A 14,651-nucleotide genomic window follows, 5' to 3' on the forward strand; every position below is an offset into this window, starting at 1 on the left:
AAGAGAGGGCTTCAGGAGGGAGAGATGGGGAGGGGAGGGGAGAGGAGAGAGAGAGAGCAGCTGGGTACGGAGAGGGAGATTGACAGAGAAGTGGGAGGAAGGGATAGCGAGAGAGAAGAGGGAGGAAGAGATAGCGAGGGAGAAAGGAGGGTGAAACAGGGGAAGAGGGAGAGAGAGAAAGAATTGTGAGAGAATGAGAGAGCGAGAGAGAGAGCATGGATAACGAACAAGCTGCTGTTGATTTACAGACGTATTCACATAACGAAGGCAACGCTGCAATACTTGAATGAGGACTACGAGGTGGAGCCAGGTTATGGTGGAGAGCGGAATGCCTACCTGAAGGAGAATAGCATTGAAACATACCTGATCGTTGGATGCAGTCAGAAAAGGGTAGGTGGTAACATTTGACTACCCCAGATCATCCAGGGAACAGGACATCAGGAGCAGGGACCCAAAGCACAAAGGACAAAAGCCAGGAGGTGATGGTTAAACTCTTTATAAGTCACTGGGTTCACCTCCAGCTGGAGTCCCCGTCTCCCAAATCCCGGGCCCTGCACTCTAGGAAGGATGTCGAGGGTCTCGGAGAGGGTGTCAGAGGGAGATTTACCAGAACGGGACCCTGGGGGAGGGAGGATGAGGGGACTTCAGTTCACGTGGAGGGACTGGAGCAGCTGGGATTGTTCTCCTTAGAGCAGAGAAGGTTAAGGGAGGAGGGGGAGATTGAATCGAGACGTTCAGAATCATTCTACAAATTCTGAGGGCAGACTTAAGGGGGCAGAGTTCCTGTGTAGCAGGCTTGTGGGAGGGGCTGAATGGCCTCCTCCTGTTCCTGTGTAACAGGCTCGAGGAGGAGGAGGGGCTGAATGGCCTCCTCCTGTTCCTGTGTAACAGGCTCGAGGAGGAGGGGCTGAATGGCCTCCTCCTGTTCCTGTGTAACAGGCTTGAGTAGGAGGGGCTGAATGGCCTCCTCCTGTTCCTGTGTAACAGGCTCGAGGAGGAGGAGGGGCTGAATGGCCTCCTCCTGTTCCTGTGTAACAGGCTCGAGTAGGAGGGGCTGAATGGCCTCCTCCTGTTCCTGTGTAACAGGCTCGAGGAGGAGGAGGGGCTGAATGGCCTCCTCCTGTTCCTGTGTAACAGGCTCGAGGAGGGGGAGGGGGCTGAATGGCCTCCTCCTGTTCCTGTGTAACAGGCTCGAGGAGGAGGAGGGGCTGAATGGCCTCCTCCTTTTCCTGTGTAACAGGCTCGAGGAGGGGAAGGGGGCTGAATGGCCTCCCCCTGTTCCTGTGTAACAGGCTCGAGGAGGGGGAGGGGGCTGAATGAATGAATGAAGGAGCTGGTGATCTGTCCTGGCTTTTCCAATGGGTTATAAAATGAGCTGAGCAAGAAATAGGTGTTGATGGGCATGGCGGAGGGGGTGTGTGCGTGTGTGTAGGGGGGAAGGACTGAGTTGGCAGGACCCTGGTTTATAATATCCAGCTGTTGTTCTCTATTCTCTGGGGAATGATGGACCTCTGCCAAGTTCCATTGGAAAGAAAGCTGGCTCAGAGCTTGGAATCTGCTCTCTCTCTCTCCCTTTCTCTTCACCAGAGAGAACAACAAGGGAGGAAGTGAGCTTAAAATAGCCACTGGAGCATGGGGACTGAGGGAGGGGAATCTCATTAACCCCTTCGCAACCCAGGGAAGCCAGTGCCGAGGGAGCGCCGCACTGTCGGAGGGTCAGTGCTGAGGGAGCGCCGCACTGTCGGAGGGTCAGTGCTGAGGGAGTGCCGCACTGTCGGAGGGTCAGCGCTGAGGGAGCGCCGCACTGTCGGAGGGTCAGCGCTGAGGGAGAGCCACACTGTCAGAGGGTCAGCGCTGAGGGAGAGCCACACTGTCAGAGGGTCAGCGCTGAGGGAGAGCCGCACTGTGGGAGAGTCAGTGCTGAGGGAGCGCCGCACTGTGGGAGGGTCAGCGCTGAGGGAGTACCACACTGTGGGAGAGTCAGTGCTGAGGGAGTGCTGCACTGTTGGAGATGCTGTCTTTGAGATGAGACATTAAACCAGGGCCACCTTTGTTCCGGTGCTTCTGATTTCCCTGTCTGTACTCGCAGGGCCTTCAGGTCGGGGGGTCACATTCAGTTTGATGAAAGTTGCCCTGAAATTCCTCTTTGTTTTCCCTTTAGCCAGAGCTGCTAAATAAGGAGAAGGTGTGGTTTGGGGGGGGCGGGGGCGGGGGCGGGGGCGGGGGCGGGGGGTTGCGTTGATGGGTCAGTGTCCGGCTAATCCTCATGTTTCCTGTGTCCCCTGCTGACCAATCGCAGAAAGAAGAGAAAGCCATGATGGCTAAACTTCAGCGAGCGAGAGCCAATTCGATTGGGAACCTGGGGTCCCCTTGGGGACCAGAGAGACCCTTCCACGTGGCCAACCACCTCTCCAAGGACATGAGGATTCGGGTAAGAGACTTCCACCATCCAGGGTCTCCACCGATTACCCCTCCCCTCCCTTCCTCACCCACCCCTCCTCACCCACCCCTTCCCACCTACCCCTCCCCTCCTCACCCACCCCTCCTCACCTACCCCTCCCCTCCTCACCCACCCCTCCCCACCCACCCCTCCCCTCCTCACCTACCCCTCCTCACCTACCCCTCCTCACCCACGCCTCCCCTCCTCACCTACCCCTCCCCACCCACCCCTTCCCACCTACCCCTCCCCTCCTCACCCACCCCTCCTCACCTACCCCTCCCCTCCTCACCCACCCCTCCCCACCCACCCCTCCCCTCCTCACCTACCCCTCCTCACCTACCCCTCCTCACCTACCCCTCCCCACCCACGCCTCCCCTCCTCACCTACCCCTCCCCACCCACCCCTTCCCACCTACCCCTCCCCTCCTCACCCACCCCTCCTCACCTACCCCTCCCCTCCTCACCCACCCCTCCCCACCCACCCCTTCCCACCTACCCCTCCCCTCCTCACCCACCCTTCCTCACCCACCCCTCCCCACCTAACCCTCCCCACCTACCCCTCCCCTCCTCACCCACCCCTCCCCACCCAACCCTCTCCTCCTCAACCTCCCCTCCCCACCTACCCCTCCCCTCCTCACCTACCCCTCCCCACCTACCCCTCCCCACCTACCCCTCCCCTCCTCACCCACCCCTCCTCACCTACCCCTCCCCTCCTCACCCACCCTTCCTCACCCACCCCTCCCCACCTAACCCTCCCCACCTACCCCTCCCCTCCTCACCCTCCCCTCCTCAACCTCCCCTCCTCACCCACCCCTCCCCATCACTGGGGCTGGACACCCGCCAGCCCGCTCACTGCCCCCAACACCCCCAAAATATCCCCCCAACACTGCTCACTGCCCCGACACTCACCAAATACCCCCAAAACTGCTCACTGCCCCGACACTCCCCAATTACCCCCCAACACTGCTCACTGCCCCGACACTCCCCAAATACACCCTAACACTGCTCACTGCCCCGACACTCCCCAAATACACCCTAACACTGCTCACTGCCCGACACTCCCCAAATACACCCTAACACTGCTCACTGCCCCGACACTCCCCAAATACACCCTAACACTGCTCACTGCCCCGACACTCCCCAATTACCCCCCAACACTGCTCACTGCCCCGACACTCCCCAAATACACCCTAACACTGCTCACTGCCCCGACACTCCCCAAATACACCCTAACACTGCTCACTGCCCCGACACTCCCCAAATACACCCTAACACTGCTCACTGCCCCGACACTCCCCAAATACACCCTAACACTGCTCACTGCCCCGACACTCCCCAAATACACCCTAACACTGCTCACTGCCCCGACACTCCCCAATTACCCCCCAACACTGCTCACTGCCCCGACACTCCCCAAATACACCCTAACACTGCTCACTGCCCCGACACTCCCCAAATACACCCTAACACTGCTCACTGCCCCGACACTCCCCAAATACACCCTAACACTGCTCACTGCCCCGACACTCCCCAAATACACCCTAACACTGCTCACTGCCCCGACACTCCCCAATTACCCCCCAACACTGCTCACTGCCCCGACACTCCCCAAATACCCCCTAACACTGCTCACTGCCCCAACACTCCCCAATTACCCCCTAACACTGCTCACTGCCCCGACACTCCCCAATTACCCCCCAACACTGCTCACTGCCCCGACACTCCCCAAATACCCCGTAACACTGCTCACTGCCCCAACACTCCCCAATTACCCCCTAACACTGCTCACTGCCCCGACACTCCCCAATTACACCCAACACTGCTCACTGCCCCGACACTCCCCAATTACCCCCCAACACTGCTCACTGCCCCGACACTCACCAATTACCCCCCAACACTGCTCACTGCCCCGACACTCCCCAATTACCCCCTAACACTGCTCACTGTCCCGACACTCCCCAATTACCCCCTAACACTGCTCACTGCCCCCAACACCCCCAAAATATCCCCCCAACACTGCTCACTGACCCGACACTCCCCAAATACACCCTAACACTGCTCACTGCCCCGACACTCCCCAATTACCCCCTAACACTGCTCACTGCCCCGACACTCCCCAATTACCCCCCAACACTGCTCACTGCCCCGACACTCCCCAATTACCCCCCAACACTGCTCAATGCCCCGACACTCCCCAATTACCCCCAACACTGCTCACTGCCCCGACACTCCCCAATTACCCCCCAACACTGCTCACTGCCCCGACACTCCCCAATTACCCCCCAACACTGCTCACTGCCCCGACACTCCCCAATTACCCCCTAACACTGCTCACTGTCCCGACACTCCCCAATTACCCCCTAACACTGCTCACTGCCCCCAACACCCCCAAAATATCCCCCCAACACTGCTCACAGTCCCCGACACTCCCCAATTACCCCCCAACACTGCTCACTGCCCCGACACTCCCCAATTACCCCCCAACACTGCTCACTGCCCCGACACTCCCCAATTACCCCCCAACACTGCCCACTGCCCCCAACACTCCCCAATTACCCCCCCTACACTGCTCACTGTCCCCGACAGTCCCCAATTACCCCCTAACACTGCTCACTGCCCCAACACTCCCCAATTACCCCCCAACACTGCTCACTGCCCCGAAACTCCCCAAATACCCCCTAACACTGCTCACTGCCCCGACACTCCCCAATTACCCCCCCAACACTGCTCACTGTCCCCGACACTCCCCAATTACCCCCTAACACTGCTCACTGCCACAACACTCCCCAATTACCCCCCAACACTGCTCACTGCCCCGACACTCCCCAAATACCCCCTAACACTGCTCACTGCCCCAACACTCCCCAATTACCCCCCAACACTGCTCACTGCCCTGACACTCCCCAAATACCCCCCAACACTGCTCACTGCCCCAACACTCCCCAATTACACCCCAACACTGCTCACTGCCCCCAACACCCCCAAAATATCCCCCCAATACTGCTCACTGCCCCGACACTCCCCAAATACCCCCTAACACTGCTCACTGCCCCCAACACCCCCAAAATATCCCCCCAACACTGCTCACTGCCCCGACACTCCCCAATTACCCCCCAACACTGCTCACTGCCCCCAACACCCCCAAAATATCCCCCCAACACTGCTCACTGCCCCCAACACCCCCAAAATATCCCCCCAACACTGCTCACTGCCCCGACACTCCCCAATTACCCCGTAACACTGCTCACTGCCCTGACACTCCCCAATTACCCCCCCAACACTGCTCACTACCCTGACACTCCCAACTTACCCCCCCAACACTGCTCACTGCCCCGACACTCCCCAATTACCCCCCCAACACTGCTCACTACCCTGACACTCCCAAATTACCCCCCCCCAACACTGCTCACTGCCCGACACTCCCCAATTACCCCCCCCAACACTGCTCACTGCCCCGACACTCCCCAAATACCCCCCAACACTGCTCACTGCCCTGACACTCCCCAATTATCCCCTAACACTGCTCACTGCCCCGACACTCCCCAATGACCCCCCAACACGGCTCACTGCCCCGACACTCCCCAATTACTCCCCAACACTGCTCACTGCCCCGACACACCCCAATTACCCCCCAACACTGCTCACTGCCCCCAACACCCCCAAAATATCCCGCCAACACTGCTCACTGCCCCGACACTCCCCAATTACCCCCCAACACTGCTCACTGCCCCGACACTCCCCAATTACCCCCTAACACTGCTCACTGCCCCGACACTCCCCAATTACCCCCAACACTGCTCACTGCCCCCGACACTCCCCAATTACCCCCCAACACTGCTCACTGCCCCGACACTCCCCAATTACCCCCCAACACTGCTCACTGCCCCGAGACTCCCCAATTACCCCCCCAACACTGCTCACTGCCCCGACACTCCCCAATTACCCCCCAACACTGCTCACTGCCCCCAACACCCCCAAAATATCCCCCCAACACTGCACACCGCCCCGACACTCCCCAATTACCCCCCAACACTGCTCACTGCCCCGACACTCCCCAATTACCCCCCAACACTGCTCACTGCCCCGACACTCCCCAATTACCCCCCCAACACTGCTCACTGCCCCGACAATCCCCAATTACCCCCCAACACTGCTCACTGCCCCGACACTCCCCAATTACCCCCCCAACACTGCTCACTGCCCTGACACTCCCCAATTACCCCCCAACACTGCTCACTGCCCCCGACACTCCCCAATTACCCCCCCAACACTGCTCACTGCCCCGACACTCCCCAATTACCCCCCCAACACTGCTCACTGCCCCCAACACCCCCAAAATATCCCCCAACACTGCTCACTGCCCCGACACTCCCCAATTACCCCCTAACACTGCTCACTGCCCCGACACTCCCCAATTACCCCCCCAGCCCGCTCACTGCCCCCAACACCCCCAAAATATCCCCCCAACACTGCTCACTGCCCCGACACTCCCCAAATACCCCCTAACACTGCTCACTGCCCCAACACTCCCCAATTACCCCCCAACACTGCTCACTGCCCCGACACTCCCCAATTACCCCCTAACACTGCTCACTGCCCCGACACTCCCCAATTACCCCCTAACACTGCTCACTGCCCTCAACACCCCCAAATATCCCCCCAACACTGCTCACTGCCCCGACACTCCCCAAATACCCCCCTAACACTGCTCACTGCCCCGACACTCCCCAATTACCCCCTAACACTGCTCACTGCCCCGACACTCCCCAATTACCCCCTAACACTGCTCACTGCCCCGACACTCCCCAATTACCCCCTAACACTGCTCACTGCCCCCAACACCCCCAAAATATCCCCCCAAAACTGCTCACTGCCCCGACACTCCCCAATTACCCCACAACACTGCTCACTGCCCCGACACTCCCCAATTACCCCCCCAACACTGCTCACTGCCCCGACACTCCCCAATTACCCCCCCCAACACTGCTCACTGCCCTGACAATCCCCAATTACCCCCCAACACTGCTCACTGCCCCGACACTCCCCAATTACCCCCCCAACACTGCTCACTGCCCCGACACTCCCCAATTACCCCCCAACACTGCTCACTGCCCCCGACACTCCCAAAATATCCCCCCAACACTGCTCACTGCCCCGACACTCCCCAATTACCCCCTAACACTGCTCACTGCCCCGACACTCCCCAATTACCCCCCAACACTGCTCACTGCCCCGACACTCCCCAATTACCCCCCCCAGCACTGCTCACTGCCCCGACACTCCCCAATTACCCCCCCAACACTGCTCACTGCCCCGACACTCCCCAATTACCCCCCAACCCACTGCTCACTGCCCCGACATTCCCCAATTACCCACCCAACACTGCTCACTGCCCCCAACACCCCCAAAATATCCCCCCAGCACTGCTCACTGCCCCGACACTCCCCAATTACCCCCCCAACACTGCTCACTGCCCCGACACTCCCCAATTACCCCCCAACCCACTGCTCACTGCCCCGACACTCCCCAATTACCCCCCAACACTGCTCACTGCCCCAACACTCCCCAATTACCCCCAAAACACTGCTCACTGCCCCAACACTCCCCAATTACCCCCCCAACACTGCTCACTGCCCCGACACTCCCCAATTACCCCCCCAACACTGCTCACTACCCTGACACTCCCAGATTACCCCCCCCAACACTGCTCACTGCCCCGACACTCCCCAATTACCCCCCCAACACTGCTCACTACCCTGACACTCCCAAATTACCCCCCCCAACACTGCTCACTGCCCCGACACTCCCCAATTACCCCCCCCAACACTGCTCACTGCCCCGACACTCCCCAATTACCCCCCAACACTGCTCACTGCCCCGACACTCCCCAATTACCCCCAACACTGCTCACTGCCCCGACACTCCCCAATTATCCCCTAACACTGCTCACTGCCCCGACACTCCCCAATTACCCCCCAACACTGCTCACTGCCCCGACACTCCCCAATTACCCCCCAACACTGCTCACTGCCCCGACACACCCCAATTACCCCCCAACACTGCTCACTGCCCCCAACACCCCCAAAATATCCCCCCAACACTGCTCACTGCCCCGACACTCCCCAATTACCCCCCAACACTGCTCACTGCCCCGACACTCCCCAATTACCCCCTAACACTGCTCACTGCCCCGACACTCCCCAATTACCCCCAACACTGCTCACTGCCCCGACACTCCCCAATTACCCCCTAACACTGCTCACTGCCCCGACACTCCCCAATTACCCCCCAACACTGCTCACTGCCCCGACACTCCCCAATTACCCCCCAACACTGCTCACTGCCCCGACACACCCCAATTACCCCCCAACACTGCTCACTGCCCCCAACACCCCCAAAATATCCCCCCAACACTGCTCACTGCCCCGACACTCCCCAATTACCCCCCAACACTGCTCACTGCCCCGACACTCCCCGATTACCCCCCAACACTGCTCACTGCCCCCAACACCCCCAAAATATCCCCCCAACACTGCTCACTGCCCCGACACTCCCCAATTACCCCCCAACACTGCTCACTGCCCCCAACACCCCCCAAAATATCCCCCCAACACTGCTCACCGCCCCGACACTCCCCAATTACCCCCCAACACTGCTCACTGCCCCGACACTCCCCAATTACCCCCCCAACACTGCTCACTACCCTGACACTCCCAAATTACCCCCCCCAACACTGCTCACTGCCCCGACACTCCCCAATTACCCCCCCCCAACACTGCTCACTGCCCCGACACTCCCCAATTACCCCCCAACACTGCTCACTGCCCCGACACTCCCCAATTACCCCCAACACTGCTCACTGCCCCGACACTCCCCAATTATCCCCTAACACTGCTCACTGCCCCGACACTCCCCAATTACCCCCCAACACTGCTCACTGCCCCGACACTCCCCAATTACCCCCCAACACTGCTCACTGCCCCGACACACCCCAATTACCCCCCAACACTGCTCACTGCCCCCAACACCCCCAAAATATCCCCCCAACACTGCTCACTGCCCCGACACTCCCCAATTACCCCCCAACACTGCTCACTGCCCCGACACTCCCCAATTACCCCCTAACACTGCTCACTGCCCCGACACTCCCCAATTACCCCCAACACTGCTCACTGCCCCGACACTCCCCAATTACCCCCTAACACTGCTCACTGCCCCGACACTCCCCAATTACCCCCCAACACTGCTCACTGCCCCGACACTCCCCAATTACCCCCCAACACTGCTCACTGCCCCGACACACCCCAATTACCCCCCAACACTGCTCACTGCCCCCAACACCCCCAAAATATCCCCCCAACACTGCTCACTGCCCCGACACTCCCCAATTACCCCCCAACACTGCTCACTGCCCCGACACTCCCCAATTACCCCCCAACACTGCTCACTGCCCCCAACACCCCCAAAATATCCCCCCAACACTGCTCACTGCCCCGACACTCCCCAATTACCCCCCAACACTGCTCACTGCCCCCAACACCCCCAAAATATCCCCCCAACACTGCTCACCGCCCCGACACTCCCCAATTACCCCCCAACACTGCTCACTGCCCCGACACTCCCCAATTACCCCCCCAACACTGCTCACTGCCCCGACACTCCCCAATTACCCCCCCAACACTGCTCACTGCCCCGACAATCCCCAATTACCCCCCAACACTGCTCACTGCCCCGACACTCCCCAATTACCCCCCCAACACTGCTCACTGCCCCGACACTCCCCAATTACCCCCAACACTGCTCACTGCCCCCGACACTCCCCAATTACCCCCCCAACACTGCTCACTGCCCCGACACTCCCCAATTACCCCCCCAACACTGCTCACTGTCCCCAACACCCCCAAAATATCCCCCCAACACTGCTCACTGCCCCGACACTCCCCAATTACCCCCTAACACTGCTCACTGCCCCGACACTCCCCAATTACCCCCCCAGCCCGCTCACTGCCCCCAACACCCCCAAAATATCCCCCAACACTGCTCACTGCCCCGACACTCCCCAAATACCCCCTAACACTGCTCACTGCCCCAACACTCCCCAATTACCCCCCAACACTGCTCACTGCCCCGACACTCCCCAATTACCCCTAACACTGCTCACTGCCCCGACACTCCCCAATTACCCCCCAACACTGCTCACTGCCCCCAACACCCCCAAAATATCCCCCCAACACTGCTCACTGCCCCGACACTCCCCAAATACCCCCTAACACTGCTCACTGCCCCGACACTCCCCAATTACCCCCTAACACTGCTCACTGCCCCGACACTCCCCAATTACCCCCTAACACTGCTCACTGCCCCGACACTCCCCAATTACCCCCTAACACTGCTCACTGCCCCGACACTCCCCAATTACCCCCCCAACACTGCTCACTGCCCTGACAATCCCCAATTACCCCCCAACACTGCTCACTGCCCCGACACTCCCCAATTACCCCCCCAACACTGCTCACTGCCCCGACACTCCCCAATTACCCCCCCAACACTGCTCACTGCCCCGACACTCCCCAATTACCCCCTAACACTGCTCACTGCCCCGACACTCCCCAATTACCCCCCCAACACTGCTCACTGCCCCGACACTCCCCAATTACCCCCCCAGCACTGCTCACAGCCCCGACACTCCCCAATTACCCCCCCAACACTGCTCACTGCCCCGACACTCCCCAATTACACCCCAACCCACTGCTCACTGCCCCGACACTCCCCAATTACCCCCCCAACACTGCTCACTGCCCCCAACACCCCCAAAATATCCCCCCAGCACTGCTCACTGCCCCGACACTCCCCAATTACCCCCCAACACTGCTCACTGCCCCAACACTCTCCAATTACCCCCCCAACACTGCTCACTGCCCCAACACTCCCCAATTACACCCCCCAACACTGCTCACTGCCCCGACACTCCCCAATTACCCCCCCAACACTGCTCACTGCCCCCAACACCCCCAAAATATCCCCCCAGCACTGCTCACTGCCCCGACACTCCCCAATTACCCCCCAACACTGCTCACTGCCCCGACACTCCCCAATTACCCCCCAACACTGCTCACTGCCCCCAACACTCCCCAATTACCCCCCAACACTGCTCACTGCCCCGACACTCCCCAATTACCCCCCAACACTGCTCACTGCCCCGACACTACCCAATTACCCCCCAACACTGCTCACTGCCCCGACACTCCCCAATTACCCCCCAACACTGCTCACTGCCCCGACACTCCCCAATTACCACCTGAAGCCTGCTCACTGCCCTGACACTCCCCAATTACCCCCCCAACACTGCTCACTGCCCCGACACTCCCCAATTACCCCCCAACACTGCTCACTGCCCCCAACACTCCCCAATTACCCCCCCAACACTGCTCACTGCCCCGACACTCCCCAATTACCCCCCCCAACACTGCTCACTGCCCCGACACTCCCCAATTACCCCCCAACACTGCTCACTGCCCCCGACACTCCCCAATTACCCCCCCAACACTGCTCACTGCCCCGACACTCCCCAATTACCCCCCCAACACTGCTCACTACCCTGACACTCCCCAATTATCCCCCCAACACTGCTCACTGCCCCGACACTCCCCAATTACCCCCTGAAGCCTGCTCACTGCCCCCGACACTTCCCAATTACCCCCCCAACATTGCTCACTGCCTCGACACTCCTCAATTACCCCCCCAACACTGCTCACTGCCCCGAAACTCCCCAATTACCCCCCCAACACTGCTCACTACCCTGAGACTCCCAAATTACACCCCCCAACACTGCTCACTGCCCCAACACTCCCCAACTACCCCCCCAACACTGCTCACTACCCTGACACTCCCAAATTACCCCCTCCAACATTGCTCACTGCCCCCGACACCCCCCAATTGCCCCCCAACACTTCTCACTGCCCCGAAACTCCCCAATTACCCCCCCAACACTGCTCACTACCCTGACACTCCCCAATTACCCCCCCAACATTGCTCACTGCCCCGACACTCCCCAATTACCCCCTGAAGCCTGCTCACTGCCCCGACACTCCCCAATTACCCCCCAACACTGCTCACTGCCCCGACACTCCCCAATTACCCCCCAACACTGCTCACTGCCCCGACACTCCCCAATTACCCCCCAACACTGCTCACTGCCCCGACACTCCCCAATTACCCCCCAACACTGCTCACTGCCCCGACACTCCCCAATTACCCCCTGAAGCCTGCTCACTGCCCCGACACTCCCCAATTACCCCCCCCCAACACTGCTCACTGCTCCTGACACTCCCCAAATACCCCCAAAACTGCTCACTGCCCTGACACTCCCCAATTACCCCCCCAACACTGCTCACTGCCCCGAACACTCCCCAATTACCCCCCAACACTGCTCACTGTCCCCGACACTCCCCAATTACCCCCCAACACTGCTCACTGCCCCGACACACCCCCCAACACTGCTCACTACCCCGACGCTCCCCAATTACCCCCCCAACACTGCTCACTGCCCCAACACTCCCCAATTACCCCCCCAACACTGCTCACTGCCCCGACACTCCCCAATTACCCCCCAACCCCACTCACTACCCCGGCACACTTCACTTCCCCCCGTAGTCCCCCCCACTGCCCTGACACTCCCCAGTTATCCTCCCAACCCTCTCACTGCCCCCGACACTCCCCAATTCCCCCCCCCACCCCTACCAGCCCCTCTCACGGCCCCTGGCACTCCCCAATCCCACCCTTCACTGCCCGCGACACTCCGCAATGGAGAATCCCACCCCCCGCACCCCCCCGCCCCCCCACCACCCTGACTGCTCCTCACGCGCCCCCCCCCCACCTCCCCCCGGTGTTTGGGATACCCCCCTCCACAGCTGACGCATTCTCCTTCTCTCTGCAAGAGGTCTTGCCAGTTCTGACCACCCCACCCCCACCCACCCCTGACACTCAGGGTAGAGGTCTACCCACCACCCAACCACCACTCCACTCACCTCTCCCTGAGCTTGAACCCTCTTTCCAAGCCCAGAGCCTTCTGGACATGGAGACTTAACAACCGAGCAGCCATTGGACCTGGTAACTTGGGCGCTGGAGGGGTTTGATGGGGCTGGGGTGGTGGTGGTGGGCGGGTGGGTAGGGTTGGGGGTGCCCAGCGGGCTAGTGGCCAAATCGGGAAGGGCGCGTGGTCCATCGGCAAAGGTAGGCTTCATGCTTCAGGCAAGCCTTAAGATGAAAGGTCCTGCCTGCGCCCTGGGGGATGTGGACCAGACCCATCCATCCCTTTGAGGGCCTGAGTAAGCGGGTACAGCAACGGAGGGTGAGCAGAGAGCCCTCCCTCTCGTCTCTCCACTGCCCCCCCCGCCCCCACCGACCACAATCATTCAACCTGACGCACCGTGCGGAGAGCTAACTCCGAGAGGCTGCTCCATACTCACTGCAACCCCCTCGCCCACCCCCCACCCCTCCCCCATCCACAACCCCCGACCCTATCACCTCCCTAAGCTTCCTGTCACCAGCATTGCCGTGTGGGGTTTGGTGGGGGAGGGGGAGGGGGGTGGGGAGGGTTGGGGGGCATAGCGGGTTGGGCGTCCTCACTCATGACAGGTCCACCCTAACCAAAACCACCTCCGCCCCCCCCCCACCCCCCGCAACTCCGCCACCTCCCACCCCCACACAAACCCCTCTCTGGAACACTTCACAAGTGGATGTCAGAATGGATTGGCTGATGATGCCTTTTGCAGTTGAATGGCCGACAGCGGTGGGGAGGGGGGAAGGGGAGGGAAATTGCGGAGGTGGAAACTGCCCCTCCTGGGGGGGCACAATGAGGTCCCAGAGGCCAATCTGCAATCTTGGTGGTCATCGACGGTCAGTCTGAGTCTCTCTCTCTCTCTCTCTCTCCCATACAGGGTATCGTGGATTACATGGGAAAAGACAAGTGAGTGGTTGATTTTATACCTTTGCCGGCCCACCTGGCCTGTGTTAGCTCTGAAACTTTCACCCCTTTGTATCTGCAGGGAAATTGGTAAAGGTTATAGGAGGAGCAGCTCCCATCCCAAGAATTGCGGAGTAACAGGGGTCCAAATAGCCTGGTATCTTAATGGAAGCTGCAACTGGACCATTGGACACAGTTCCAGTCTCCGTATCCCTGGGTTAGACCACACTGGGAGCACTGTGCACAG

General features: G+C 60.1%; 1 protein-coding gene across 1 annotated transcript in view; it reads left to right on the forward strand.

The window, feature by feature from the left end:
* Nucleotides 1-248: 248 nt before the first annotated feature.
* LOC121275076 (adenylate cyclase type 5-like) overlaps nucleotides 249-14,651 on the forward strand; it is a gene marked incomplete at its 5' end in the record, with an annotated part of 230,177 nt that continues 215,774 nt past the window's right edge. The window contains 3 exons of the mRNA XM_041182480.1: nucleotides 249-390; nucleotides 2,300-2,431; nucleotides 14,379-14,407. Of these exons, the coding sequence (XP_041038414.1) occupies nucleotides 249-390; nucleotides 2,300-2,431; nucleotides 14,379-14,407 (303 nt within the window). The remainder of the gene's footprint in view (nucleotides 391-2,299; nucleotides 2,432-14,378; nucleotides 14,408-14,651) is intronic.

This window comes from Carcharodon carcharias, assembly GCF_017639515.1.
Source record: "Carcharodon carcharias isolate sCarCar2 chromosome X unlocalized genomic scaffold, sCarCar2.pri SUPER_X_unloc_10, whole genome shotgun sequence".
Classification (NCBI taxonomy): Eukaryota; Metazoa; Chordata; class Chondrichthyes; order Lamniformes; family Lamnidae; genus Carcharodon; species Carcharodon carcharias.